At 46.6% G+C, this 27,571-nt stretch overlaps 3 protein-coding genes across 8 annotated transcripts in view; 2 read left to right on the top strand and 1 right to left on the bottom strand.

Annotated features, from left to right (window-relative positions):
- Positions 1 to 10,848, bottom strand: part of LOC142899815 (putative E3 ubiquitin-protein ligase HERC1) — a 34,045-nt gene extending 23,197 nt beyond the window's left edge. For 3 of the 6 annotated variants that reach the window (XM_076043655.1, XM_076043651.1, XM_076043654.1), the window contains exons 1-23: positions 10,726 to 10,848; positions 7,692 to 8,676; positions 7,111 to 7,206; positions 6,813 to 6,995; positions 6,516 to 6,728; positions 5,857 to 5,955; positions 5,679 to 5,775; positions 5,445 to 5,588; positions 5,203 to 5,330; positions 4,330 to 4,474; positions 4,070 to 4,241; positions 3,843 to 3,977; positions 3,522 to 3,687; positions 3,105 to 3,230; positions 2,622 to 2,846; positions 2,337 to 2,489; positions 2,130 to 2,262; positions 1,816 to 2,019; positions 1,498 to 1,728; positions 998 to 1,171; positions 767 to 884; positions 332 to 449; positions 11 to 209 (exon numbers count right to left, since the gene is read on the bottom strand). In XM_076043655.1, the coding sequence (XP_075899770.1) occupies positions 11 to 209; positions 332 to 449; positions 767 to 884; positions 998 to 1,171; positions 1,498 to 1,728; positions 1,816 to 2,019; positions 2,130 to 2,262; positions 2,337 to 2,489; positions 2,622 to 2,846; positions 3,105 to 3,230; positions 3,522 to 3,687; positions 3,843 to 3,977; positions 4,070 to 4,241; positions 4,330 to 4,474; positions 5,203 to 5,330; positions 5,445 to 5,588; positions 5,679 to 5,775; positions 5,857 to 5,955; positions 6,516 to 6,728; positions 6,813 to 6,995; positions 7,111 to 7,206; positions 7,692 to 8,645 (4,213 nt within the window). In that variant the 5' untranslated portion in view covers positions 8,646 to 8,676; positions 10,726 to 10,848. Of the gene's footprint in view, positions 1 to 10; positions 210 to 331; positions 450 to 766; positions 885 to 997; positions 1,172 to 1,497; positions 1,729 to 1,815; positions 2,020 to 2,129; positions 2,263 to 2,336; positions 2,490 to 2,621; positions 2,847 to 3,104; positions 3,231 to 3,521; positions 3,688 to 3,842; positions 3,978 to 4,069; positions 4,242 to 4,329; positions 4,475 to 5,202; positions 5,331 to 5,444; positions 5,589 to 5,678; positions 5,776 to 5,856; positions 5,956 to 6,515; positions 6,729 to 6,812; positions 6,996 to 7,110; positions 7,207 to 7,691; positions 8,677 to 9,831; positions 9,921 to 10,725 lie in introns of all 6 variants that reach the window. The other 3 variants (XM_076043652.1, XM_076043653.1, XM_076043656.1) reach the window with 3 other exon arrangements.
- Positions 10,849 to 11,724: 876 nt separating this feature from the next.
- Positions 11,725 to 13,658, top strand: esm1 (endothelial cell-specific molecule 1). Its single transcript, XM_076043657.1, has 3 exons — positions 11,725 to 12,205; positions 12,595 to 12,738; positions 13,061 to 13,658. Exons 1-3 carry the CDS (start codon positions 11,788 to 11,790, stop codon positions 13,144 to 13,146), a joined length of 648 nt encoding a protein of 215 aa, XP_075899772.1. The 5' UTR covers positions 11,725 to 11,787; the 3' UTR covers positions 13,147 to 13,658.
- A 6,191-nt stretch (positions 13,659 to 19,849) lies between these two features.
- The window catches only part of arhgap24 (Rho GTPase activating protein 24), a 47,708-nt gene continuing 39,986 nt past the window's right edge, over positions 19,850 to 27,571 (top strand). Inside the window, exon 1 of the mRNA XM_076043822.1 lies at positions 19,850 to 20,292. The gene's annotated coding sequence lies outside the window, so the exon portion shown is untranslated. The remainder of the gene's footprint in view (positions 20,293 to 27,571) is intronic.

The raw sequence follows: 27,571 nt of genomic DNA, 5'->3' as shown, positions 1-27,571 counted from the left end.
GGAGGCAGACCTGACAGGTACATGCGACCATTGCCAAACGCGTCCTCCTCTGACACCTCCTCCTGGTTGTGGTTTGCTGTCGGAGTCGGGGGCACCTGCACCTCTCGGCTGCACTGGCCTCTCGGATGCTGCACGTCTTTCCCCGCCTCCTCCGTGGAGGCGTGTGGCTCTTGCCGGTCGGCTTCAGGACTTTGGGGGGAAAGAACAGTCTGCAAAGGAACAAGAGTGCGTTGTATTCCTATTAATGTTCAATAGAAACATTCAGGAAAGGGAACAGTTTTGCTGCAATATTTACGACACAAACCTAGCCTATTCATTTCAGTAATGGTACCTGTTTTGCAGCCGGCTGCACCTGCGATGTCCTCGGAGAGTTTTTATGAGCCAACAGAGCACCTCGGATTTTATAAACTGTCTCATAAACACTTAGCAGCATCTCACTGGGGTCATGCCTGCAAAGTAGAGCGTGTGTGTGATCAGTATTTGCAATAGAAAGCTTGGAAAATGAGGAGATTTTGACTTTTAAATTCTCAATAAAATGATCTTGTTTCTCACTGAAATGTACTGTAAAACAGTACCGAACAACCAACAATGAAATACTGAGTAATTCTATGTGTGACAGATTCTGATCATAGATGTGGCTGACATGGACAAAAGACAACCTTCAAAACATTTAAAAAGGACTGGAAAACAAAGCCCAAAATGTGATCACCAAAATCAGGAGCACAAACAGACATCTCAAGTAATCCCGAATAACCCTGCTATTCACCTGTCGTGCCAACAAGCCTCGTGCTGCAGCCCAGTGTGTTTTAGAAGGGCAGCCAGGCTGCAGCGGCAGACCGTCTGCAGCAAACCTTCGCACAAAGAACTTCCACTCTCCCAGTCTCCTGTCGCAGAAAAAGCAGTCGCAGCAGAGTGAATCAACGATCTTCTGGTGTTCCAGGCAGCAGTTTCTACAGAAACAAAGGAATTTGGTGGTACAAAGTGTTTTCAGACGGACCTCTGCTGCGTGCGTACTCCTCCATCCTTGCCCACAGACCACCTGCCGGTCCCCTGGAGGAGCCCAAGGCCATTTCGAGCAAAATCTTTGTTTCCTCATTCAGACAGAGCTCAGCCAGTCGGGCATCGCCGCTCCCCAGTAGCACCACCTCCGTCAACCAAGCCAGGCTGGAGTCTACATGACAGAGTTATGCAAGAGAAAGGAAATTTGAAAGGTTGGAAAATAAACGTGGTGAATTTACACTTTGTCATAAGCAACTAAATCCAGCCACCCTGGAGAAACCACTGAGGGCTTCATGATGGTATTTGTTGTTGTTGTCTTTCATGTATCTGCAGTCAACATGAGTTTGTTTAAAAGTGTCTAAGACAATTCAATGGCTTTGCAACAATGCTTAAAACATAGCTTTCACTGAAAATGTTTCCAAATCGTCTGGCAATGAGACACGGCGCCTTGTTTGGCAAACAGCAAAGCCGTCGGTGCAGCCCGTAGTGTTTTCCTACCAAGCTGCTCAAAGTCCATTTCAAGGCCGTTCCTGAGGAGGACGTTGGAGAGCCAGTATTCTGATGTCTTCTCCTGAAGCGTGGCCGCTGGGCCCTGCAGCATGCCGCCCAGGCACCGTCCAGCTGCCAACGCAACAGACCGCTCCAAATCCAGCAACCACGCCCACATGCACTCCTCCTTTTTCTGCTGCTGCTGCTGCTGTCCGGGGCCTGCGGTCTCATCACTTTTATCTGCAGCGAAAAATCCGCAGTTACTTTATGATGAGTCTAATTTTCTCTGGATGGTTTTCTTAACGGTCTGCAGACACTCCCACTGACCTGAAGAGGTCTTCAGGGCCTCAGTTCGGAGCTCCTGCTCCTCTAAGTGACCAGTCTCTGGCAGCAACCTGTTGAAGTCATTCAGCTGCTCCAGCAGGACCAACAAATGGCTGAGGAGGGGCTGGACGGTGCCAAGTGGCAGCAGCAGCAGGGAGTACATTACCTGGCACAGGAGGCCGCCGGCCACAGAATTATGCAGCACCACTGCCAGGGTTGGAGGTAGACGGGGGAGGGAGTTAACAGGCTTTAGCGGCGGCTTTGGTCGGACAAGTTAAAAGAACCCCTGCGGGAGGAGAATCAGTCAGCGTTCTTACCGTGCAGCTTCTTGATGATCTGCTTATCCAGTGAACTCTCCCTCAGCAGCTTGGCGGATCTGCCGAGGGTCTCGGCGGCGCAGGGGAGCAGGAGGTACAGGTGCTCCCGCAGCAGCGTAGCACTGCCATCATCCTAGGAAATAAAACGCAGTCGCGTGACCTTCGAGTTCCATGTGAAAATGGCGCGCGGCTGATGGCGCGGCTTACCTCGGGGCCGGGGTGGATGTAGCAGTGCGCAAGCAGGTGCTTGTGGAGCCCAGTTAGCAGCTGGTGGAAGTGGGAGGGAGGGTCAGTCTGTCCGTGGCTCTCGCTGGTCAAGTGCTTGTCGCTGTTTTTCTCCAGCTCCCCGAATGCACGCTCCTGTTTGGACAGAAAATAATGCAGCGCTTTCATCGAATGTGCACGACAAAACGCAGAGAAGCAAAGTAAAGAAAAAGTAAGTGTTGCTTCTCTCCGCCCGTGGAACTTCCACAAGAGGCATCTTGACCATACCGTGTAGAAGCCGATGCTGAGGAGCAGGGTTCTGAGCAGCACCTCGGCCAAGTGCAGAGGGTCGTAGGCGTCAGAGCTGCAGGAGGAGGGCAGCCGAGTGGAGCCGGCGGCAGCTGCCAGCGGGGCCCCCAGAGCTGTGACCTCCCCGAAGTTGCTGTAGCCCAGCAGAGAGGCGACGTGGCTCTGATCCTGAAGGCTGCTGAGGACCATATCCAACTGCAGACGCTTTGAACGGCAAGGAGGAGAGCAGAGGGGGAGGGGAGAGCGCAGATTAATTTCGGTGCGTGACGCAAGCGGATCGGAACGTTTTGTTTTTCTCAGCCAGAAAATGTTTTTACAACTTCAAAAGGCATCGCCTGGCAGCGTTGCCAACGCTACGGGACGCTCATATTTAAAAGAGATGACACAGATTGTATCTTCTCTTTAATGGTAACTTCAAAGTGTCTCTTTTCCAAGTGGCAGAGAGGAGCAGTGCAGCTTCACCTGTCCTTTGGAGAGGACGTTCAAGCTCTGGGGACCCTGAGGAAGGAGGGACAGGAGCAGCTCTGTTCTTTCCCTCAGTGGAGGAAGCAGAAGGGAAGCACCGATGGACAACGTGTTCAGGACTGCCTGGGGTGCCAATACAGAAGCCACGTGAGACACAAGGAACAAGTGACAGTTTTATCATTTGTTTGTTTTTTCATTTTAAAACATTTTTTTCTCTGCACTTACAGTGTATTGTAATTTAATTTGTCTAGTTAAATCATACATATGCTATGCATGAGCAGAAGGATTTCAAGTTGAAACCAGTAACCAGCCAATGACCAGTACATGTTTAAAGAATATAATGTTTGCTTGTTATAACTCAGGGGTTATTATCGTTTCCTGGTGCTCCCAACGGTCACGAGATTGCTAGTTTACCTGTTGGATGGAGTCGGGCATGTTGGTATCTATTAGCCTGAAGAGCAGGTTTCTGAGGGGCCTGCCCTGGGCCCCCAGAACTATTGCACCAGTGCCACCGGCATGTGCCAGAGACAAGTGGATGGACAGCAGCCGCATGCAGAGCAGCAGAAACTGGTGGTGGTCCCTGAAGAAAACACACACACACAAAGTAGTGAGGAGTCCAAGGACAATATACATGCGTTTGATATTTATTGGGGCACAAAGAAAATATTTTGTGGACGATTCCGCACCATAAGTTCTCAAATAACAAAACACAAATGCACAACAATCACAACCCACCTCTTGGATATGAACGGAGCAGGCGGAGTTTCATTCTCGATACCGTCACAGTAGCCCTCCAGAAAATTCCGGAGGTAGGAGAAGGTGCTCTCCTCCAGGTCGACGCAGAAGGGCCGGTGCCACGCCACCAGTTGCCTGCGGAGGAAAAAAGGAGAGAAGCCCGACACGGTTTGTGGAAGGAGACGACAGACGACATCCTTGACAAGACCAAGGTCGATAATTAACACCTGTCAGTAGGAACTGCGGTCCAGGCCAGGCTGTGAGACGTGCCAGCGGTGATCTGCTGGATGGACACCCCCTCCAGCCCGAGCACCTTCTTGGGCCTGGTGATGGGTGTGGACGTGTGACCTTGCCCGCACTGTCCCATGGTGTTGTTCCCCCAAGCGTACACCTCATTCTCTGAGGAGAGCCGGACAACGACAACGGATTCATCTCGGCCGTCACCGCAGCAGTACCATCAGTCCTACACACAGACAGTCTCTCTTACCGTGCGACAGGGCCAGGCAGTGACTGTCTCCACACGAGATATCGATGATCTTGGTGATGCTGAGGTCCTCTATGAACCGGGGCCTCAGGGACGTCGTCTCAGAGGAGCCGCATCCTAAACAGGAGCCGCAACCCCAGGCAAACACCTGACAAGATATTCAGACATGGCCTGCTTTGTTAGCAACTTTTGAAATGCATCTTCAAAGAATAGTCTAGAACAGGATTTGTCAAACTCAAATACACAGCGGACCAAAATGTAAAACTTGGACAAAGTAGCGGGCTGATATTGACAGAAGAAATCTTCCTCCAGATAGAACAGTGAACCTTTTTAGATTGAACCCAGACAACCTGAATATAGAACTAGCAGGGCTTAATAATATACAATAAATAACTTAATATTACACACATGCAAAACTGAATTTCAAATAATAATAAAAAAAAAATCTATTTAATAAACTAAAATGTAAATAGAAATGATGTTCTTTTTATGCAGCTTTCTGATTTAAATTTCAACAGTAACCTTTTCCTACTGGCTAAGTAGTAATAATATTCTTCAATGCAAATCCTGTCCTGATTGAAGTGCCAAAATACCAGCAGAGCATTCTGGGATTCGTTTTATCAGTGGTACATGTGCTGTATAATACCAGCGGGCCAGCTCTAGTAGTTTGCGGGCCAAATATCATTACAGTGCGGGCCAAATTTGGCCCGCCGGCCAGAGTTTGACAGCTATGGTCTAGAATTAGTTTAACATGAAGAGAAGTTCTTAAAAAGCTTTTTCACAGAGATAATGCAGATGAGTTGTGACAAAAAAAGCCATTTTTTATACAGGGAAATTATGGGATGCCCAGTCATGATTCCGACCGCCTCATCTTACCTGTCCTGCAGAGGTGAGGGCCAGAGACGACTGGCTGCCTGCACACACCTTCCTGATGATGAATCCATGCAGCGACTCGATGATCTTGGGCCGATAAACGCGATTGGTGTCCCCGTGGCCAAGCTTGCCTGCAGGTGGTGAGTCACGCAAGAGAGCCAGAACATTTTTTTCATGAAAAAGTACAGAGGGAGAAAAAAAACGGTTCTGCCGTTTGCTATTTTCAGAAGAGGTTGTCAACAGACCATTGTCTCCGCCTCCGAAGGACCACACGGTGCGTCCGTCCTGTGCTACGGCGATGGTGTGGGAGCTGCCGCAGGCCACCTGCCCCACGCCGCTGATGTCCTTCACCAGGGTGGGCACGTTGCGACTCTGGCTGTCACTGTGGCCTGACCCAAGGACAAAAAAAACGTCAGCCGTGAATCCCACAATTCTCAAAATCACAGAGGCTCGACGTTCTTGAGAAACCAGACGTGTACCGAGTCGGCCGAAGTCCCCTTCGCCCCACGTGTAGAGCTCCCCGTCGTTGGTCACAGCAGCGCTGTGTCTGTAACCAGCAGACACGCAAACCACAACCTGGAGCGGTGAGAAGAAAGAGACACCTGAGCATCGGCTGAAGGAATCCTCCATCTGTCACAGTCACTCTGTCGGATTTACTTTGCTGTACAGCGGCCCTTGAATGATTTTGGGGTATTTTTGGGTGGCGCTGTTGCCGTGACCCAGCTTCCCGTATTCTCCGTCTCCCCAGCTGAACACCTGAAAAGACAAAAACACGCTAGAACTGTAACTGTCAGTCATTACATGGGGACACTACAGATCTGACGGCGTACCACTACTTTAAATGGACTTCAAGTTTCGATGGAAGGGGCAAAAATATTCTGTAAAATACACTACCAGTCAAACGTTTGGACACACCCTATGAATTTAATGTCTTTTCTTTCATTCTCATGACTATTGTCATTGCAGATTCTCACCGAAGGCATCACAACTATGTATAAACAGACATGAAATTATGTCAGAGACAGCAAAAGTGCAAAACAACACGTTTTATATTGAAATTCCTCAAAATAGCCACCTTTAATAAAAAGCATATTTAGAGGTATTTAACATGTTTTCTTTGCTGCATAATTACAAATGTCTTGCTCATATATTTGATGCGTTCAGTGTGATAGTTGCAAAGATTAAAAAAAAACTTGCATGAGAAGGTGTGTCCAAACTTTTAACTGGTAGTTTATGTAAATACAACATATGATCATGATCTGCAGAATATAAAATCGCACTATTATTTGCGCAGAAGAGGCGTTTGAACTGCTCACCTCCCCCTCCACAGTAATTGCCAGAGTGTGTCCGTCGGAGCCTTTGGAGGACGACACCTTCTTCATGTTCCTGTGAGGCTCCAGCACAAGCTTCTTGGGCATGGACTGGTTGTTGGAGTCTCCCAGGCCCAGGCGGCCGTAGCTGCCTTTTCCACAGGCTTTCACCGAACCGTCGGCCGACACAGAGAAGGTGCAGTACTGTCCCGCCTCAATCTAGGAAATGGAGCGGGCAAATGTGAGGAGGTGAAGATACAGATAGGAAATATACACAGTCTTGACGGTGGCCCGCATTCGTACCATTTGGGCATCGCTGAAGCCCTGCGTCAGCTTTGGCAGCAGGATTTTCTCCAGGGTTCCCTCCGCTAGCTGGTGGCTGCTGTTGCTGCCCCACACGTAGACCATGACGGCGTCGCTCTCCGTGCCAGGGCAGGCTGCGTCCGTGCTGCAGGAGCACAGGCAGTAGGAGGCCAAGTTGCAAATCTGTCAAGGGAAGAGGGAGCGCGGCCAGGAGAAACAGTCAGTTAGAGGCGAGGCAGGTGCACCGGCTCTTAATGGAGCCTTTTGTGTTGTGGTTGGCGGCTGGATTATCTCTTGCCTCCTCAAACAGGCACAAGGCAGCATGGGAGAGGAGACACAGTCCGTCTGCGTCCTTCTTCAGCACCTGAGTGTTCACGGAGTCCCCGCGGAAACCCTGGGAAAATGAACACGTCGTTAGAGTTTTCTCTTCAAGCGATTAAGGAGTCCAAATTGTGTGTGGGATGTAGTGAACAGGCCGTGATGCAACTGTCCATGTCAGTCATGCAGAGGAAGTGCAAAAGCTGAGGCGTGACTCAATGTGCATTTAAAAGGGGGAAAGGATAGTGACTAAGGGGAGGAACCTGTCTGCAGTGCACGCTAATGCTTCACTCTGAGCGTCGAATGATTGTGCGAGAATAAAAAGGAAGGCCATTAGCAAAGACAAACGTTTGAATAATTTGCTGTTGTAAGTTTTATCTGCATGTTTATGGATGTTCAAGTAAAAACACATTTTAATATTTGACTATTGCTGCTAATAGACTGGCAAAAAAGTGGAGCACAATCAGCACAATCAGACTTGCTGTACAGGGCCTTGCCTCATAGAACAAGGGTTACTGAGGTTTTTGCGCCGCATGCAAGCGAAAAGGGAATTCTGTGTACCGAATATTGCCTCATTTGGAGAAGTGTTTGATGGATGACATCGAAGCCAACGCCTGGCGACGTGTGGGAGGTCAGCGAGGAGGAAGACGAGGACATCGAGGCGGCTAGCGCCACCTCCACCCACTCCAGCAGGAACTTGAGGGAGCCCCTCTGCATGGCCAGGCCCAGCAGCAGCTCCAGCGCCAGCCGCCGGCCCGTGGGGTCCACGCCGCCGCTCCCGCCGCTCGCCGACGTCTTCTTCAGGAAGTCGGCCACCTGGGCGAGGCAGTCCAGCCCCACCGACGGGATCTTGTTCTCGTTGGCGAGCGAGAGCGGGGGCAGCGAGGCGAGGACGGAGGAGGCCGTGGCCAGCACGTCGTTGCAGAGCACCGAGTCCGGGTGCATGGAGGCGGCGTACCTCCAGTTCTGCTGCAGCAGCGAGAAGAGCAGACTCAAGCCCGTCCGCACGCCCATCTCGATCAGGACGTCCGTGCCGGACTTGACTTTGGACACGCCCCCCGCCAGGCAGGGCTCCGAGGCCAGCTCGAGTTGCCCGCAGTCGCCGCTCCCCTCGGCCGCCTGCTGGGGCAGCTGCACGCGGAATTTGTCGTGGTACTTGGTGTGCAGCGCGTAGTAGATCCTCTGCAGGACCACCAGCCTGTGGTGGAGGCCCAGGGTGAAGGCGGTCTGCGTCAGCATGCGGTGGGCGAGCCACCGCTGGCTGTGGAGCAGCGAGGCCAGGTACTCCTCCTTCTCCGCCGAGGCGCCCGGCTCGCACTCAAAGTCGGGCAGGCGCGGCCCCACCAGCTCCTGGATGGGCTGAGCCAGAGTCACGACCTCCTTGTTGTGGAGCAGCTTGTCGTAGAGGGCCACCACGCCGCGCCTCCCCGCCGTCTGCAACGTGTCCTCTGCTGCCCAGGAGCTGTTGAAGTGCTCCTGCCATTTCAGCAACACATGGGTCTGGCAAGGCACCATGTCTGAGCATTATCTACACTCGGGTGTGCACCTGCGGAACAGAGAGGATGGGATCATTCGACGAGGCCCACGAGGTACAGATGTTTTATCAGACGATTGCAAGCAAATACACACGTTTTGATTTAGAAATTATTATATTTCGAGAAAGAAATGTCATCCACACCAGGGGTTATAACGGTAACAGCTCTCATGACACATCAAGAACAAGAATAATGAACAGAATTCTTTTTAAACTGCTTAATGGATGATCATCAGAATTAGGATTATGAGATCTTTCGCAGTGACTCTACCGTTATTACACTCGGTGGCGTTAACACCACATTTTATTGGAAAGAAATGCCAAAAATAAATGAATTTAAATACCTGACAAGCGACAGGCCGACTAAATAAACCAACCAGTACAAACAACAAAAAAATCTTCCTATTTCTCTGATTAAAACGCAAAGTTCAAAAGACTTGTTTCAAGCTAGTCTGTCAGTGTGTATTACACACATAGTAGCAGTCACAGAGCCTCATATGTCTTGTCTTGTCTTGTCTTGCCTAAGGCCTTCAGGGCTATATGGTTTCCAGTCTGGCCGAAAATAACACCAGGCATTGATATAGTAATAGGGCTTCTAGTTAGCTAACCGGCAGCAAGTGACCACACTTCAAAATGTGCCTCAACCATTATACACGTTGTATATGTTTTTAAATTTATCGTTATTGAGAAAAGAAGAGCTTGCTTGACTAAGTTTTACTTTTCTGTTCATAGAAAATGTTGTTATAAATATACATGCAATTCGTGTATTAAAGAAACAATGCAAACCTTCTTTCTTGTTATACAAATTATACATGTGCTAGAAGTTAAATTAATCAGTGATTTTTTTTTTTAAATTGATAATATCTCCACATTCAAATGTTAACAACTGTTGATTTAAAGTCAGCACATTAACGTATTAAACACAACAGGCATCTAAAAGGAAAACACACCCTAATCTAAATTTAGGTCAAATTTGGAACATTATGTTCTGATAAGTATGACGTCAAATTAAAAAAAAGAACATATCAAATTTGAAGTTCTGCTAACTTAAAAAAAAAAAAAAAAAAAAAAAAAGACATAAGACATAAGGAAGCTCAGTTACTGAGAAGGACCTCTTCCTACCCAAAACACTCAAAGCTTGTCTGGCATCAACAACATGCTGCTCACCTACATTTGGTGGCTACGTCTTAAAGGGAGAGGACACCTAAAAAATGTTCCACAGACTGACTCAAGATGCTCTTCTACATCTTAAAATCCTGGATACACAGACGGAAAGCAGCAGGCAGAGACAAGACCTCTGAACAAAATCAATGAAGATTAAGATAGAAAGAATAACATTAGGAGGTGCCAACAGTCTGTTAGAGGCAGCAATTAAAATGAATTAACAGGAATCAAAGATGCTCCTTGCAGATTTGTGATGTTTATGCCAAAGAATTATGACACCAGCTGCAAAGAATAATCAGCGTATTATTTGATAATAGCCACCTGCATGTTGTCAAAAGTTGCATGTCAGATTTGGCATTCGCGCAGATGACCCAAGTTGTCAGGATCATTTAATCTCTTTACAAATTAACATTACCCACCCTTGCTGTGCGCCTTCTTACTCTGAAGCAGCCATCATCATCATCATCATCATCATCATCATCATCATTATGCAGCATTCATAACACCTCGTCCATCCCCTGGATAACCGGCCCGGCCGCTGTTTAAGGATGATTTACTCCGGAGCCGGTCGCTACGCCGAACACGAATACGTGCGTCCCTCGCCGGCTGGTGCCACGCACAAACGCGCCGGTGGCATGAGTCTGCATCTGCGGCGACAGCTGAGCTAAACCGTGGCGGCCGCGGTACAGTTGCTAGTCGGCTTCCATGGCTGTCAAATAGCGGCCAAGCCCCTTCGCTTTGGGGCGGCTGACAGCACTCGGTACAGCCCTCCGCTTAGCCCCGCTAGTGGGCCGGGGAGTGATGCCGTGCTAGCGGCTGTGCTGCGGCAGCGAACCCCGAAAGCGGGCGTGTTTAGCCGGTGTCGGTCGATAAATGTCAATAAATTGTTTGCGTTACCTGTCCCGTCCCAGTGAGGTCTCCCTTGGACGTGAATATCATGTCAACCTTCTCCTCTTGCCTCGCGTCTTCTTCGGCCGCTTCAGTGCGCCGCGCGGACTCCAGCAAGTGTCGCCATCTTGTGTCCAGGAGAGCAGCGTCAACGTCGTCGACGTGATTATATTTATTTATTTGCTTGTTTGTACCAGTCAAGAGAGTTTCAGGACGTTACTTTTGATTTTGTGTACGTGTAATTGCACAATTACAACGTGTTATTAACAAAGTTCTTTGTGAGACAAATCCCATGAATAAAGGCTGCTCGCCTGTTGGATAAATTAACATCCTGCTAACCTGTTGGATTTATTCCCTCTGGGTCAGTGGTTGAGTTTTATGATTGTGCAAGTTCCACATGGGAAATGTAGAATACAAAGCATTTCAGCGTTCACCCGACCAAAAGAAACTAAAGACGCTTGATTCCTCAATCACACTTTTATTTTTATTTTATTATTATTATTATTTTTTTTTTTTTACATTCCAGGTCTGACACTTGCAATCAGGTTGTGGATGTTGTCCAGGAAATTTTCCTGGGTTTGATTATTTTGCCAGAATCCAATTGAATAGTTTTCCCTTTAACTTTTCCCCCCCCCCCCACAACTGGGGAAATGAAATTTGAATATATTCATCCATCTATTGGTAAAGTGCCATGCGTGGACATGATGTTTCTGAGTGAAATCATCCTAACAATACACAAATCTGTAAACAGTAAAGTCACGACCCCGAGGGGATGCAACTGGTGGTAGTGTGATCACACACACACACACACACACACACACACACACACACACACACACACACACACACACACACCTAAAAACAAAAAACAAAAAACAAAAAAACAAACCAAGTATAACTTATGACATCAGGTCACATGGATGGCAGTCCTGAGCAAAGCCGGATCTCTAAAAACAGGCACTGACTGACCAAAAAAGGGAGGTGGAGGGGGGTAACACCGGAATGAGGAAATTGACGAGGGCAAGTCATGTGCAAAACAAAGTTGTCCATCGCTGATAACCATCCAACCTGATGAACCGCAGGGCACTCGGCTCAAGTCTCCCCTTGCGCAGCCTTGCCAGCTTCCCTCCGCGCCCTGCACCTCCTCTCTCTTGCCTCCCGCCGAGAAGCCCGCATCCAGGGATGTCTCTGCTCGTCGTCACGGTGCTCTCCTCGCTCCTGCTGCGGGACGTGGCGGCGTGGGGCGCCAACGTCAAGTACGCCGTCAACTGCCCCGACAGATGCAACGCGGAGCGGTGCGGCGGGACGCAGCGCTGCACACGGACCGTGCTGGATGACTGCGGCTGTTGCCAGGTCTGCGCCGCCGGCAGAGGGGAGCACTGCTACCGCACGGTGTCCGGCATGCACGGGGTGAAGTGCGGACCGGGGTTATTCTGCGAGTTCTACAAGGATGAGGACGATTACGGGGACGAGTACGGCATCTGCAAAGGTACGGTGTGCGTGCGTGTGCCCGTGTCCGCTGCGTTTTCATTTGTTGCCCTGCCTGCTGCACCAGGTTGGAGCTATAACCCATTAGGTTATTTCTAGTTTATTTTTTTTTAGGAATTTTATGGGTAATTGCAGTTCATTACATGAAATGAGTCCATGCAGGCACACCATAGTGTCACATTTAGGGTGATTCATTCCTGAAAACCATCTGTCTTATCTTCTGCTGCAGCAAAATTAGCTGCTTACTGCCTCAGTACATTTTTACTGAACTCTTATCAGCGTGCATTTTGATCCTTTCCACATCAGATCAAGTCACCAACACTAACCCTCCCCTCGCCACGCTCCATTATCCAAAGAACTTTCAAAATAAAACGTGTGCTTTCTCTGCAGACTGCCTCTTTGGAACCTATGGAATTGAGTGCCGCAAAACGTGCAACTGCAAAGGTGGCATATGTGACAGGGAGACAGGCACTTGCCTCACACTCAAGTTCTTTGCCAAAATCGCCAGCAAGCTCAGGAGTGAGCCGCAAACAGGTAAGCGTGATCACAGATTTGTGGCCGGCAAAGCCAAAGTGCGGTGTCTGTAAACAGGCCAAAGCGTGGGATTTTTTTGTTTGCATTATGTACTCCAAGTGTAAGCATCAAATCATATTTAAATATTGGGTACTCAGCTAAATAAAAGATGGCATGGACTTAAAAGTTTAACTCTAGATACTGGGGTTTGTTTTGTAACAGCAGTAATGTTCCAGGAGTTTGTTTTTTGTTTTCTCGTGAAAGTGGTTGTTTAATGTGGACATTATTCAAAGAGTGTTTGAAAATGTGACTTTGGTGAAGCCTTAGACTTGTACTTTTTCAGGGGCGGAGGTGGGCTCAGGAGAGGTCCAGAGCACGGACCAGCATGCGGACAGATCCAGCTCTCCGAAGAGGCTGAATCCTCGCTGACAAATCCTGAATGTGCAGGCTCATCCAAGTGCAAATGTAGCATTAACTTATAAATGAACAGAAAAGGTATATATATTTTATTATGTTAAATGATTACAACCCTTTTTTAAGTATTTGGAAATCTTATTTTCACACCCAGCTCAAGTAAATCTTCATCTTTCTTTATCAATAAAAAAAAGTTTTTTTTTGAAATATAAAGATTACATTATGTTGTCATCCCTTCATGTAACATGATTGTGACAGTTCATTTTAGCTGACAGGGTTTATCTTCAAATACAACACCGCAATATTCACCCTTACTTTTCAGGTCATGTATTCTATTTGTATTGTATATGTGAGTTAAGAATGCATCAAAAGTGGAATTAAAATGGTCAATGACACTTTTTCTGTTATGTCATTTAAATGCGAAATTTATACATTGACTCTATCGGCATTGTGTTGCTGTACAACTTCTGAAAAGAAAAAATACACTGCACATATCAAGAAAAAAAAATAAAGGGATCTAAAGTGAATTGAATTGTGTCTTTGAATGAGGAGTAAATTTCCATATCCATATCCGTTCCATATCCCAAATCTTCACACACTGAAATCAAAAACTATCGCTGAAGTTTGGTACATTCACCAAAGATGATGTTAAGGGAAGCAAGAAAAGACGCAAAGCAGCCGAGCACACGACAAGAGGGAACTGGGCAGGCAACCAAAGTCACAAAATAATATAATGGGCCAGCTGGAGGCGCTGAGTCAAAAGTGAGGCTGCCTTTCTTTGATTGATTGCAGTCAATGAGTCCAAAAAAATTTAGATTTTGAAACTATCAATCCAAATCGGAAAAACTACAGAGTGTTGCTTTAATATGAAGCTGAAAAAGAAGGAATATGGAGAAAAATAATAAAGAGTTAAACAGTGTCTCAAAGCGTTATATACTTATCTACGCGAGCTGTGAGAAACTGGGTCAATTTAGCAAATATATATATGAGTGGGAAAGCAAAGAACTAAGGTTTTTTTTTTTTTTACAACTTAAATTTATTACTAAATTAATGTGAGTCAAGTCAGAGTGGAGCAACTTCTTGAATGTCAATGTGACGTCTGACAAAACAAGCTGAAAGCTAAATTTTGCCCAAAGTTCCTGGATAATGACGAATCATGAAAACAAATGTCTAAAAAAGCCACCGTTCGCACTGCAAAAAATGTTAAGAAGGCTGGTGGAGCAGCTTGGGGAGTGGGGATTCTTGTTTCCCATGTTAATATAAAATGATATATATCATCACTCAAGAGCAGAAAGTGCTGAGAACGTTTCAAGTAGTGGAATCTCTCACAAATGGGGAAATTCTTCTTTGTTCCCAGGCAGCAAAGGTTTCTCAGGCACCATTTTCAGCATGAGAAAACTGAGGAGCAAACAGTTAAAGCTCAGTATGCACAGCAACATGGAGAAGATGTCCCAGTTTTTTTGATGTTGCTGTGGAACTTGCAGTAATCAGAATGTGGATGAAGTCCAGCATAAGTAATTGACTTTCTATTTGTCACGAGAGATGTCTGATGATGATGAATGTAACTCATGGAATTTGCCCATTCTGCTGGGAAATCAATCTTCTCCAATCAAACTAAAACATTTTAAAAGCTTTTTTTCTACAGAGTTGAAAAATATGTTTCTTGGTAAATGGATAGTTTAGCACCAAATTACTGAGGGTCAAATCTGAGTGTAGCAGAGTTTCACTGTTTCTACGTCGATGTGACATCCAACACAACAAGCCCAGAGCTTCTTCTTTTTTTTTTTATACAGAGCAGACAAAGAAAAAAGTAGACTACAAATAATGAGTAGAGTAAACTAATAATTGAACGTATAACAATTTACAAAAAAAACATATACAGGAAGAAATATAGCCTTGATAAATCCTACCTGCTAATTCTTTAATTCAAATGTATCTGTTGCTGTTTGTTATCTGTTGCTTGGCTGTAGTGCTTTCGCCAATGAGTAAATAACAACATAATAACATTTCAGACATTGCCTTGTTCACACACAGACGCACACAACAGATTGATAAGTGATGACATTTCCCACAAATCCTCAGTTAACATCCTGCAGCGCAGGCTCACAACAACATCTAATTAGCCCTTCGTCAAAAATGCCGCAAAATAGTTTCCCCCAGGGCTAAAAATACCTCTTATTAGCTTCACCTATGACTTGTGCGTGTACAAGGGGGGAAAAAAATGTTTTTCCCGTATTCAGCTTGTTTATTTCCTGTGCTTCCGGACACCTGTGAAAATGGGCCTTCTTCCTGTTGTTGTTGTGTCTGCAAAGGACGGGAATTTAAAAGCAAGGATTTTTTTTTTTTTTTCCTTTCAGGGGACACACAAAAAAAATGCAGAATTTCAGACATGAATGTCAGAGGACTGAAAAGAAGCTTTTCATGCACAAAAATAAGTTCCTTGTTATACCGACGTGCAGAGCAATTGGTGAAGAGTTGATTGACATAAAAATCTGAATAATTTGAGGAATTCAGTTTTCATATGAAAACAAGCAGTTTATCCGACAAGAAAAGGGCCATTGAAGAGTTAATATTATCAAATGACAAATTTTTATTTGTGCAACGAATGGCTATTTAGGAAAAAAATGATTAATTGCCCATTGATCTTCAGGCTGGCCCTACATGATGGGATTGCTTAACGCCTGAGAATGCTGTGAATTCGTTCCAGCCATGTAACCCGTCAGTCCAAGGACAAGGTGACACGCACAGCAAGAAAACACACACACACACACACACACACACACACACACACACACACACACACACACACACAGGTATGGGAGCGCTGAGGAGTGCTCATAAGTGCTTGAGTGTTCCTCTGGCTCCCCTGAGAACCGACGGGCCGAGGCCTCCGCAACCAAACAAAGGACCCTGGAAAATAACAGGAAGGAGTTGGTGAGAAATACCCTTTATCTGACTCCCCGAAACACGTCACTGCCGCCTCCACAGAAACACAAGTGCGTGAACAGTGTAGTAAATAACACTGATTCACTGCAAATAGATGTTCTGGTATTTGCAGCCAGCCCCTCCCTCCGCAGGTTGTTTGTTGTGGCCGCGGAGCGACGGATTAAAGTGATGAGAAGAGCATTGGCACGGACATGATTCATTAGTGCTGTGCACTCCAGTTACCCTCCTTTCTCTGTTCCTTCTTTCTTTTCTTCTTCCTTTTTTCCTTTCTGTCTTTTTCTTCTCTCTGAAGTGCAAAACAAGTGTCAGGAGCCGTGACCTCAACGACCCAGACCCAGATTTCTGACCGCTGGAGGATTTTTTGAATTTTTTTTTTCAGTCACGCTGATGTGTCGCAAGCGCTTCCAGCCCAGTTTATTATCACACAACAAGGACCGCAATGTTCAGTGTAGTTAGCCAGTTGATTAGCTGGCAAAAAGCCTTTCCAATGGCACTTTCAGGTTTTGTAGAAAAGGAAGTGTAGTGTTTTTTTTTTTTTTTAAATAAACATGAACTCTGATGCCACTGGGAATTACAAAATATCTCAATATCTATATATTATTGAACGAGGACTCATGCCATCAAGAGTATTATTATTTTTGTATTATGTATTTTCTTAATCTGTCTACTCATGTATTGAAAACCTAAAGACGTACTCATTTGTGAAACGACTGGTTTAGTTTTTGCGTCAAAAACAGGGACTGCTCCTTTTGCTGTAATACACTGACCTCTGGTGGTGTCTTCGTGATACTGCCGTATTTATCTTTTTTTTTAATCAGTTCAAGTTGCAAAGAAATAACAAGCAAAAACAAATAAATAAATGTTTACATAGCTCCAATAAGCTAATCTTTGCATTTATTGCCCATACTTAGATTGTCTGTTCTTGTAATGGAAGTGATTGTTTATTTAGACAAATTATGCTTGATTTCGCTAGAATTATAAAGACTGTTTTGTTTTTGTTTTCCGTAACGAAGGGGATCAAATTTAAATCCTTAAAAGTCCACACCATTTGACTCTCAGTGCCAAAAACTTTATTTCTGGCCACTAGAGGGCAATGTTGCATAAATATATCTGTCCAGGTTTGGAAAGGGTCAAAGTTTGTTTTGCTTTATTCATTGCAACGTAAATATCAGATATTTGTGTAATAATCGTGTAATATTGGTCCGGGTTCATGAACAAACAACAAAACTAAACGTCATAACGAAAAGTCAGGTGACAAAAAAAAAAAAAAAAATGTTGGGCTGTCAGAAGCTTCGGCCAACAAATATAAGAAGTGAAAACCAAAAGTAATTGGTCTCGATGCAACAGGCCACAGTAAGCCTTGACCAGACTCAAGTCATGCAAGGACAGAAAGTCGCACCAGAAGTAGGCTGTTCAGCTAGAAGTTAAGAAGCAAAAGAAAAAAAGTCAGATTACGTAACATCACAAATCCTCTAGGAAGGACCCCTCGTGTTCGTCAGACATCTGAAGCTCCTCATTATTTTTTTTCCAGACGACCCTGAATGTCCCAACCTTCCATGTGCGAGGCCATGAGAACAGCGAGCCCACTAGAAACACTGCAGTCCCGTGAGGATCCCTCCGTGGAGCTTCATCCATCCTCATCCTGCCAGCTATTTGCTATCAGATAAGGTCCTCGCCGGCGTCTCCTGGGACGGGGATGCCGCCGCCTCTCACGTCACAAGGTCGCGGCGCGTCATGCTCAGCGTTCCGAGGACTGGCGGCTCGGAGGACCCCGCTCGTTAATTTCATTCACGCTTTGTTTAATCTAACAAGGCCTTTAATGACGTGCAGGAATCCCACCTTCAGTCTGGACTTTATTGGGTGGACTTTAATCATTATTTTTAAGATTGGCTCTGCAGCATGAAAAGATTAATCATATTCCACCAGCCATGACGCCTGGTGGAATATAGGCTCAAAAGATGTAAACCCGCCAGATGAGTTCAATTAAACTTTGGGCAGGATCGCAAATGAATGTGGCTCGAACTCAAATAAGCACTTTCAACTAAAATTATTTATACAAATTTGGTCGACTTAATCACCAAAGTTGGGAAGTCAACTTGTTTTATATCCACCCGGCTGACTTTAGTCACAGGTATGGCCAGTCTATGAGTTAAATAATCTAATCTAATAATCTTCAAAACCACTTTTAGACAGCAGCCAACACAAGTGCCAACAAAACATTGTTTGAATGGCCACACATGAGTTAATCCATCCTTTTTTTTGGAAACTGCAAGAAAATGTCTAAACACCGGGGTTTCCAGCATGTCAGAGTGCGTGGCTCTAAGGGTTACATTGTGCTGAGGGTCAGGAGTTCACTGTTAGGGTTGACACATGGGTGTGAGGTCAAACGTCTAAGTAGTCTGGTGCGGATGTCTGGTGCCCTTTGATTGGTTTAAGTTCAGGAGGGCCAAATTTAACTTTTCTTGATGGTTCTTTTCCAAATGTGGACTACAAAAAAACCTACCACTATTAATATTATTATAAATATTAACATACAAGCTAAAACGATCCCAGTATAAAATGTGGTTACTTCTGGTCAGTACAATCGCTGACAGAATATTAGTTTGCTGCGAATATATATATTTATATATATATGTATATATACATATATATATATATATATATATATATATATATTTATATCTCAACAGGTCCAACACGTCCAACGCTGAGAGGCTCCTTCTGCTTGGCGACTCATCTGGGAAGGTGCAGCGCGCTCTCCCACCGCCTGCATCGCGGCTAAACTAATTCTGGTGCTGTTGATTCGATTTGGGAGGGGAAGTAATTACTGTTGACAAATCAGCGGTCTCCCACATGGATTGGAATTTTTCCTCCCTTGTCGGTAATGAGGACATTAGCAGGGGATGTGGCGGACACGTGCCAGGGGTACATTAGGACCCGCCCACCTGCGAGTCTGAGCGCTGACGATGCAAACAGCATCCTGAGATAATTACCTGGAAAACATTTTCCTTTCTCTGTATTTTTCCACCTTCCACCTTTTATGTTTGTTGAACAAATGTCTTCGTTGGGAACTTTAAATGAATTACTTAAAATGTAATTTTTAGGTTACAGGTCAAAGCTCTATTAAATTCTGTGGACTCAATGCACTTAATGCACCTCCATCTCGCACAGAACTCACGCAGAGAGCTGAACAGCTGCACCATTGGTAGTCGATGATGTACAGGGAAAACTATCAGATGCCGTAATTTGCCACTAACTTGACAATTCTGCAGTCGCCACAAAGACCTCTCTGTTTGCCAAACACTTGCCACTTCTTCCAAAACAAGTTTCTTTGGGGGCGATGCAATACAGCCACAGAACTTCAGGCCATCCCCACCTCATTCACCCTGAGGCAAACAAAGACGCAATCTGCGCTCATGTGTATACAGCTGGACTTACACCAGAGTGTCGACGGATCAATGTTTGTCCAGGGTGCACGTCAACTTGAGGAAAGCAGCCCTTAAGCAGCCTTGTTTGTTTGTTTGTTTGTTTGTTTGTTTGTTTTCATGCTTGCCACAAGTGCAAATCCATTTTCTTTCCGCCTGCACGGCCAAGTTACCGGCCGGCTTGTGTGCAACCCGAGAGAAAGTGAGCTGCACTGCGGGAGGAGTGCGCTCAGTCAGAGCTTCCTAAAACATACCCTCCCTCCCTCCTCCTCCTCCTCCTCCTCCTCTTCCTCATCCTCCCTCCCCTCTGTTACCAACACACTGTACACACACTCAGTGCTCTCAGACTGTGAGCGTCTCACCAGCCGGGATGACATGAGGAGCTGGAACTGCATAGTCTGCACCGAGTGAGTGTGTGTGTGAGTGCATGTGTCTGTGTGTGTTTGTGTGTGCGTGTGCCTAGGGCGGACTGTAACGGTGCCCCATGTGTGACTGCGCCGACCGCAGCAGCCATCGCGTCCGCAGCGGAGACTTTGTGAGCGTGCAGATGGTGTGAAAGGCAGCGGCAGCAGTCGAGGAGGGAAAGAAGGAGAAAAAAAAGTTTTACTGCAAGCCTGGATCCCACTGTGGATCCGACGAGTTAGTCCAGGAGGCGGAGGAGGAGAACCCTCAGCTCGCCTCATCCCAGGATCTTTTCCTGCCTGATGTGCACTGATCCGCCGTCACCTGATTGGATACTACGACGCTGGTGCATCACCGCAGGTCCACGCTGAGGCCCCTCCACCAGAAGGTGAGCTCATGTTGTCTGACTGTGTCTTTGTGTCCGCGCCGGCGCCACCGCCGCTCCTCACGACTCCTCTGACATCTGGTCCAATCACGCAGCCGGACGGCTGCCGGGGTTTTTCTGTTTAATCTCTATTTTCAGCCGTTTCACTGCGAGGTTCAACTCTGTGGCAGCGGCGCAGCAGCCTCGGCGCAAGCTCTGACATTTGCGTTATTTTGAGGCACGGCCACTCTGTTTCTTATTTTGTTTCATTTCCTCGCACATGGTTCCAAGCCCACAAGCAGGGGAGGCCAGCCGCAGCTTTTGATTCACAGCGCTGGGAGTGCTGACAGAAACTTTTTTTTTCAGTTTGGCCTCATTTTTTTGTTGTTGTTGCCATCGCTTTTTATTTATTTGAGATGAGATGAGTTATTAGTCTCACATCTGGGAGCCCTAGGGGATGTAATGCGTTTTCCAATGTACATGCAACAAACTGCTGAAACATCTCATCGAGTCATGCAACCAGTTATATGGAGACTTGAGCTGGGAGGCCCGAGAGGAAATAAATGTGTTTTGGTTATAAATACATGTGTGACATCTGCTGAGGCCTCATAAGGGGCATCGGAAAAATAACTCCTCCTCCTATTAAAAGCATATTAGCCACACAGTATCAGCGCAAACACCACTGTGGTTCACTGTACTACTCACTGTAAGCTTTGAAGAGCCGTGACTGTTCAGGGGTGGTCGAGCTTTCGCAAGGTCAGACGCAGGACGTGCACGCTGACGCTGCTGCACCTGACATCCAACACCGCGAATCCTGTGTGCGACTGTCGGCCGGGCCCCAACCGACAAGACAAAACAAAGAAGGAATCCCACCCGTGCTGCACGTGTTCGTCCAAGGGTGGCCGCAGCGGCGAGAGATAAAATATTTACACAGACAAAAAGGAGGAGGTGGTAAAAATCAAACAATGGGAAAGGGGGATGTTGAAGCCTCTGGGGCAGCTTGTCTACACCTGTGCACCTGCTGCTGCTGCTGCTGCTGCTGCTGCTGCTTCTGCTGCTGCTGCTGCTGCTTCGGGGGGCGTGGGGGGTTTAAAGATGTGAGAGCTGGCGAGACGTGAGCTGAGGTTGAAAGCGTTGGAAAGATTTGGCGACACCAGCCGCTTCACGCCACCAACCCTTCCACCCCACCCTCCCGTCGAGCACCAGGAATGTCTGCAGAGCACAAGCTGCGCTGCTGGAAAGCCGGCGGATCAGGTTCCCCCCCCGACCCGGTGTCAGCTGCCACGCTCGCCTGCTCCTCGCTTCGTCTGGAAGGGGAGAGGACGGGACGGAGGGCAGACGGGTGACTGGGAGAAAAAAAAAACATGATCGAAATAGGAAGTTTATTGAAGGCAGAGTTGCTTTTCTCTCTTTTTCCAGTCGTTTGGAGTCTGGCGACACAACACAAGTAAGCCGGGTTGATAAAATCAGTCAGGGGACCATAAAGGTGATTAGTGTTATTGGCCAGTCGTCTTCTTTCAAGGCCTTGTATCCAGTGGTGCAGCAACAAGATCGACTATCCCCCCCAAAAAATACTCCTTGGTAAGGGGACAAAAAGCAAGGCGGTAGCACGGCGGTCTCAGAGGACTTGAATATAATTTCACTCAGCCTGACCGAAGCTCTGCAACCTTCACCTCGCTCTCTGGGGACTCTCACGTTGGTCACTGACGGAGGGAGGAGGGAGAATTTCTCACTTTGCTCTTTTGCCGCATCTTACTCTCCCTGGAAACTATTCTCGCTGCTGCCTCACAAAGGGTTCCCACATCAGCAGCGTGTCAGTGAGTCAGTGGCCAGCGCGGCCCTGTGTGTGACAAGAGGGGGTGGGAGGAACTGATATTGCCGCCGCAGACGCCTGTTACGAGCTGGGAATCCTGGAACTGTAACATATGAGCGGCTGGCGGGAGGAGAAGTGGTCGCATATGGTTTCTAAATTGGTCCGCAGACAAAATAGACACTGAGTCATTGCATTGATTCACACATTAAAAAAAATCTTTAAAAAAAAAAAAAAAAAAAATTGCACGTCAGTGGCAGGGAATGACAAAATTGTCTTTCTCCCGTAGCCGGCTCGTCATCCTCCTCTCGCTGCCCTTTGTGTTGTGTCATGTCACCCGCCCTCACACGTACTGTGTCTGGAAGTCGTGTCGTTGGAGAACACACACAGAGCTTGGTGTTCAATTCTGTAAACCTTGCACACCCGTCGAGCCAAGCTGCAATCTGAAGAGTTTTCACTCCGTCCCTTTGGCTCTGACTTTGGCAGGAGATTGGAAGCCTAAAGGCTAATGAAATTAGCGTGAATGCAATTTATCGGAACAACACTGGAGTTCATTTTTTTTATGGGGGCCGTTTACACGGAGCCAGATTTTTTTTGAAACCACACATTTTTGAAAATGCTTTATAAAAAAAACGTGTTTATCTCACACGGAGATGCTGGAAATGACTGAAAATGATGTAATACCTATTTCAGGCCTGGTGTGGCACCGCAAGTTTACTCCATGAAGTAAACTTTTTGTTGTTAATTTTCACTTTGCACACAATCCAAGATCGCTCCACGAGCACCGTGTGTTATTGTTCACTATTGTTGCGGTTTGTTGTAGTGAAGGTTAATGGGAAGACTGCAGGCTGATCATATGTAGCAGTAACAAGTCCGCTCCCCAATGTTGTTGTTGTGAGTGGCCGTCTGCACCTCACAGTCGCTCAGGTTGCAGGGAAGGGGGAGGGGTTTAGAGCTGTGACATCGGCGCTTCCAAAAAAAATCGGTTTCAGCATTTACGCGAATCCGGGCAAAGTGGCGTTTTCAAACATATCCGCCTTGAGGAGCGTTTTCGAAAATGTGCAGTTTCAGTCTGCGCGGTTTCAGTGAAAACAGCGGCTTCATGTAAACGCAAGGCCAAACCGAATAAATATTTCTTCGTTTTAAGAGAAACCCGTCCTCCTGTAAACGGGGCCTTAGTTCGAAAGCTGATTTTCAGCAGCAAACTTAAGCAGCCAGCTACTACTTTAAGACCATCGACTGACCTGTCTCGCTGCGAGAGCTCGTTTTAACCTCTGCATTTAAAAAAGGAAAGTTCATGTGCTGGATGAAGCGGGTATGTAGAATACGAGTCTTTCCACCTTCCTCTTTCACATCCCCTCTCCCCCTGACCTCAGCCGCCCCTCCTTCCCCTCTCACCTCGGTGACTGTACAGCGGGGGAGTCGGGCAGAAACAGGCTGCCGTCGAGGCTGCAGCAGCGGTTCCGCCGCGACGTTATATTTGTCATCGACACAGGCGGTTTACTGCTGCCCTGCTGTGCAGACGACGGAGGGAGATGGGGAAATAGGCACTGTGTTCCTGTGAGTTAACGCTGGCTACTTGGAATCCAGTAGTCGTAGTAGGAGTAGGAGGAGAAGAAGAAGAAGAAATAGTAATTGCAACTTTTGCCATTTTTGCAGATTTGAGGTGAAAACATGAAACCTGGGTGGTTTTAGATTGGTTGTGGTTGATTAGCCACATGAGACACGGTTGCTGCTTTGCAGCAAAACAGAAGCATTATCACGATATTGTTGCTGTCGCTGGCAAAAGGAAGAGCTCACGTGTTGTAGGTTAACAGACGTGCGCTCACCAGAGCAGCGGTACCTGCAACCTGGATTGCAGAAGAAACTGCAGCTGTCGGATTGCTTAATAAACACTTGAATCATCCGGGGAAAAGTTGGTGTTGATGTTCACGTCTGGCACGTCAGGCAGCATGGTAGATAGCAGCTGCCGAAAGTGGAAATGTGAGAACCACAGGCAGACAGACGGACAGACAGACAGATGGTGACGATGCCGTCGGCCACATGTTGCAGCGTGTTAAATAGGTCCTGAAGAATTCGAGCGTGCAATTCATCATCAAGGCCGTCAAGTCTGAGAGAGTCGTAGAAAGATTTTCCTGCCTCACTGACGGATTTGTCGTGTTTTAATTTGACACCTATGCGACTACAAGCGTGTGAATTGGTCCCTGTAAGGCGGCGGAGCCATTGTTTGCAGTCAGTCAAACCATTGAAGCGCCTTTGGTTAGATATTGCAGCACTAATTTCCTTTGATGATGCCCCAGTGTTTTTGGTGGAAGTTTTTGTGAAAATCCTATCCAGAGTTAGACTCCACCCACAGTCTGGATCGAAAGGCTAAGTCCAAGAAAAAAATTCAAGTCGGTCGCATTGAAAATTGTGAATCTTCTGCAAAGTCAAATTTTAGTGCTAGCGCTTTGCCCCCGGTTGCCAGATCAAAATGTAATTCAAAAATCATTTTAAAGTCTGCTAGAAATCCATGAGATGCACTCAGCAGATTCATGCTTAACACACAGGTTTACGTCCCCTCACTTCAACCGCAGAATGTGAAAAGCAGCAGTTCCAAATTTGTTGGGTCCAATTTTCTCTTGACAGTGCCAAAGCGCTCCCTGGCTGCTGATTGGCCACTTCCTGTGGTGGCAAAGTACTTCCTGCCGCCATCCCTATGCAACGTTTTAGCAGCCTGCGCAACATACCGTTAAATCTAAAGTAGGGAGACCATCCCCTTTTTTCGGAGCCTACAATGTATCATTTCGGTTGCATACAGTCTATTTTTAACCCCCATAAATCTCCCCGGCGACACCTTTCATTTCCCAGCAAGTGTGTGCCACGCTAGGAGTCCGGCGCTCCGTCGCCCAATTCCAACACAGACATGTCGTGCAGCTTTTCAAGACGCGCTGCGCACCGTTAGTTTAGACACTCTGCTCTTGAGGAAACAGGATCTGAGTGTCGTGGGTGGAAAAAAAAAATGCTGCTACTTCCTCCACAGTTGTAGCCAAATGCAAGATGCGCTATCTCCGCTGAGCATCTGAACAAATAAACAAAGCAAACAAACCTAAAGTATCTATAAACATGGCTTCGATTGCCTCAGAGCCACGGATGTCAGTTTTCATTTCTGCCATTATTTATACCCCAGAAACCCCCCCGAGAATTGATCTGTGTCTAGCTTTGTGTCATCCTTTTCCAATTGTACATTGTGTGTGCGTGTGTGTGTGTGTGTGAGTGTGTGTGTGGGTGTGCATGCGTGTGGCGCTCTGTGTCACTGTTGTTTACAGTGAAGGTCACGCCGAGTATTCCCACTGACGGCTCAGAGTTCTCAGATATATTGTGAGAAAATTCCTCGGCCTCAGATGTCTTCGCAGCAGACAGACAAACTCGAGCCAACACGGAACAGATGGGGATGTTTAATGAAAATAAAATTCCCTTAATGTTTATTGTTGTGAAGGAGCAGGAGTCACAGCCAAACGGAGGGGCAGATAATTCTTGCTGAAGTTGTCAGAGACTAAAAGGAAATTGCTAAGGAAAAAATGTATAAGTTGAGAATGTTTACTTCTGTTGCTAGCTCTACTATTCATTAAAAAATGTGCTAAAACACAGTACTTGAAAGCAGCGCTATGTGAGATCACAGCGGACACTGGGACTAATGGGAACATCCCCAGCCAGGTGTTGGCTCCGCCTACTGAGATGCCTTGTTTTTGTCCCTTTCCAGACACGTCAAAGGTCCGTTTAGCAGGAAGCTAACTGCTAGCAGCGCTGCTGTTTTATGGAGATCTGTGGAGTGTCTCCAAATTACTTTCTTGCAGAGTCCAGACAGACAAATGGAGATGCGATAAAGTGGATGTGAAACCTTGAATTACTATTATTTTTTAAAACCTTTTTTTCCAATGCAAGTGAGCCAATGGAAAAACCCTTTAAAAAGTGGCAGTCAGTCATTTAATTTGCTAACATTTCTAACAGGAGTTGGTTCAGGAAGTGTAAAAACAAAGAAAGAAGTGACACAACTATGAAAAGAAACAAACACAGGGAGCAACTCGATCAGTGGCCGCTTGTTTCAGTTGTAGACGCCTGTTTACGTCACGTGCACGTGAGCGTGTCAGCTCTTGTGCTTACGGTAAGATTAGTCCTCCTCCCACTCCCCTTCACGTTATAAACCATTGGGGACCAAAGGGGAAGATCGACTGAAAGTTTTAACAACCAGCAAAGAGCCGAGATCTGCCCTCTTTTCTCCGCCAGACAAATCCAGAATGACAGGCGATATAATAAGTAAGTTATGGCCACCGCAGCACAAAAACAAGCGCTGCTATTTTCTCGCAGGAATCCAAAGTATTGAGCGTGTGTGTGCATGCACATGCGTACGAGACACTCACACACACGCAGAGCTGGGACTGTGTGGTTTTGGAGAGACCGCTGCACTTGCTGCGCTGCAGCCTGGAACACTGGCTGGAGCTGCATCTGGTCCACATCTGGCTGTGTGGGCTGTTTGAAACCTCGAGCCAGTGGAGCTCCAGCAGCTCCAGCAGCTCCCACAACTCCCGCAGCAGCTTCAGCAGCTCCACAAGGTCCGCAGCGGGCAGCATGCAGTGGACAAGACTTTTGAAGAGTGCAGCAAATTATGCAACAAGATTGCTGATTTAAATGCATTCTCGTCATTCGCTGATGTTCTGCAGGGAACATCAGGTTTTATTTAAGGGGAAGTGTTTAACCTGCACGACCAAGGTTTGGCTGCACACCTTCGGAACGTTTATGAAGGATAAGAAATAATGAGCGCCAACGGCATGAAAACATGTTGAAAGTGGGCAGAAGAGGAGAAGGGGATTAAAGAAAATTGAGGTGTGGCCTTCTGGGTTTTGTTCTGTAGTTCAGTCCTCCTCCCACACGTCCCCCTACGACCTAGTCCTCACCCAGCTCTGTCCTTCTTAAATTTCACTGCGTTTGAGATTCTACGAAAGAAAAAAAAACAAAAAATAGAAGAAAAGGCCGACACTTTGCCACAGGGTGGCTGCTGTTCCTTCGCAGTGGTTTGGCCTCTAAGTCCGGTGCAAATAGATGTGTAGGTTGAAGTGGGTGAACTGTCAAAATAAAAACAAAAACAAAAAAATGCTGATGTCATCTTCTGTGTACAGTATCTTGTTTGTGCCTCCTAAATAGCAGAGGATAATTGCACCAGCAAGGGCTTCTCACAACAACCAGGGCATCAGGTGGCATTTTCTTTCATTTTAGTTGAACAGCAGTAACTCCAAGGCCTCCAGGTCCGGCTGAATGTAGACAGGGTTATTTCAAAAACAACCTCTTCGTGTGCAAGGATTTTTCTTTTCTGCTTTTTTTTTTTTTTTTTTTACAGCCACAGCCACAAACGTGGAGACGACCGAGAGAGAAATTGGAAAAGTTAACTTTGGATCATTGGCCGACTGTGCCGGAAGGAAATGGCTTCCTGTTAAACTGGCTAACTCAAGAATTTAA

This window comes from Nelusetta ayraudi, unplaced genomic scaffold, assembly GCF_046127955.1.
Source record: "Nelusetta ayraudi isolate G7.1 ecotype Tasmania unplaced genomic scaffold, CSIRO-AGI_Nayr_v1 ptg000076l, whole genome shotgun sequence".
In the NCBI taxonomy this organism is placed as follows: Eukaryota; Metazoa; Chordata; class Actinopteri; order Tetraodontiformes; family Monacanthidae; genus Nelusetta; species Nelusetta ayraudi.
The sequence above is the reverse complement of the archived record's forward strand: the minus strand, read 5'-3'. Positions and strand labels throughout refer to the sequence as shown.

Excerpts from the sequence above, each read along its gene's own strand:
- esm1 (XM_076043657.1), top strand. The coding sequence starts at position 11,788 with ATGAACCGCAGGGCACTCGGCTCAAGTCTCCCCTTGCGCAGCCTTGCC. Across the intron at positions 12,206-12,594 it reads CGAGTACGGCATCTGCAAAG|ACTGCCTCTTTGGAACCTAT; the intron begins GTACGGTGTGCG and ends CTTTCTCTGCAG. Across the intron at positions 12,739-13,060 it reads CAGGAGTGAGCCGCAAACAG|GGGCGGAGGTGGGCTCAGGA; the intron begins GTAAGCGTGATC and ends GTACTTTTTCAG.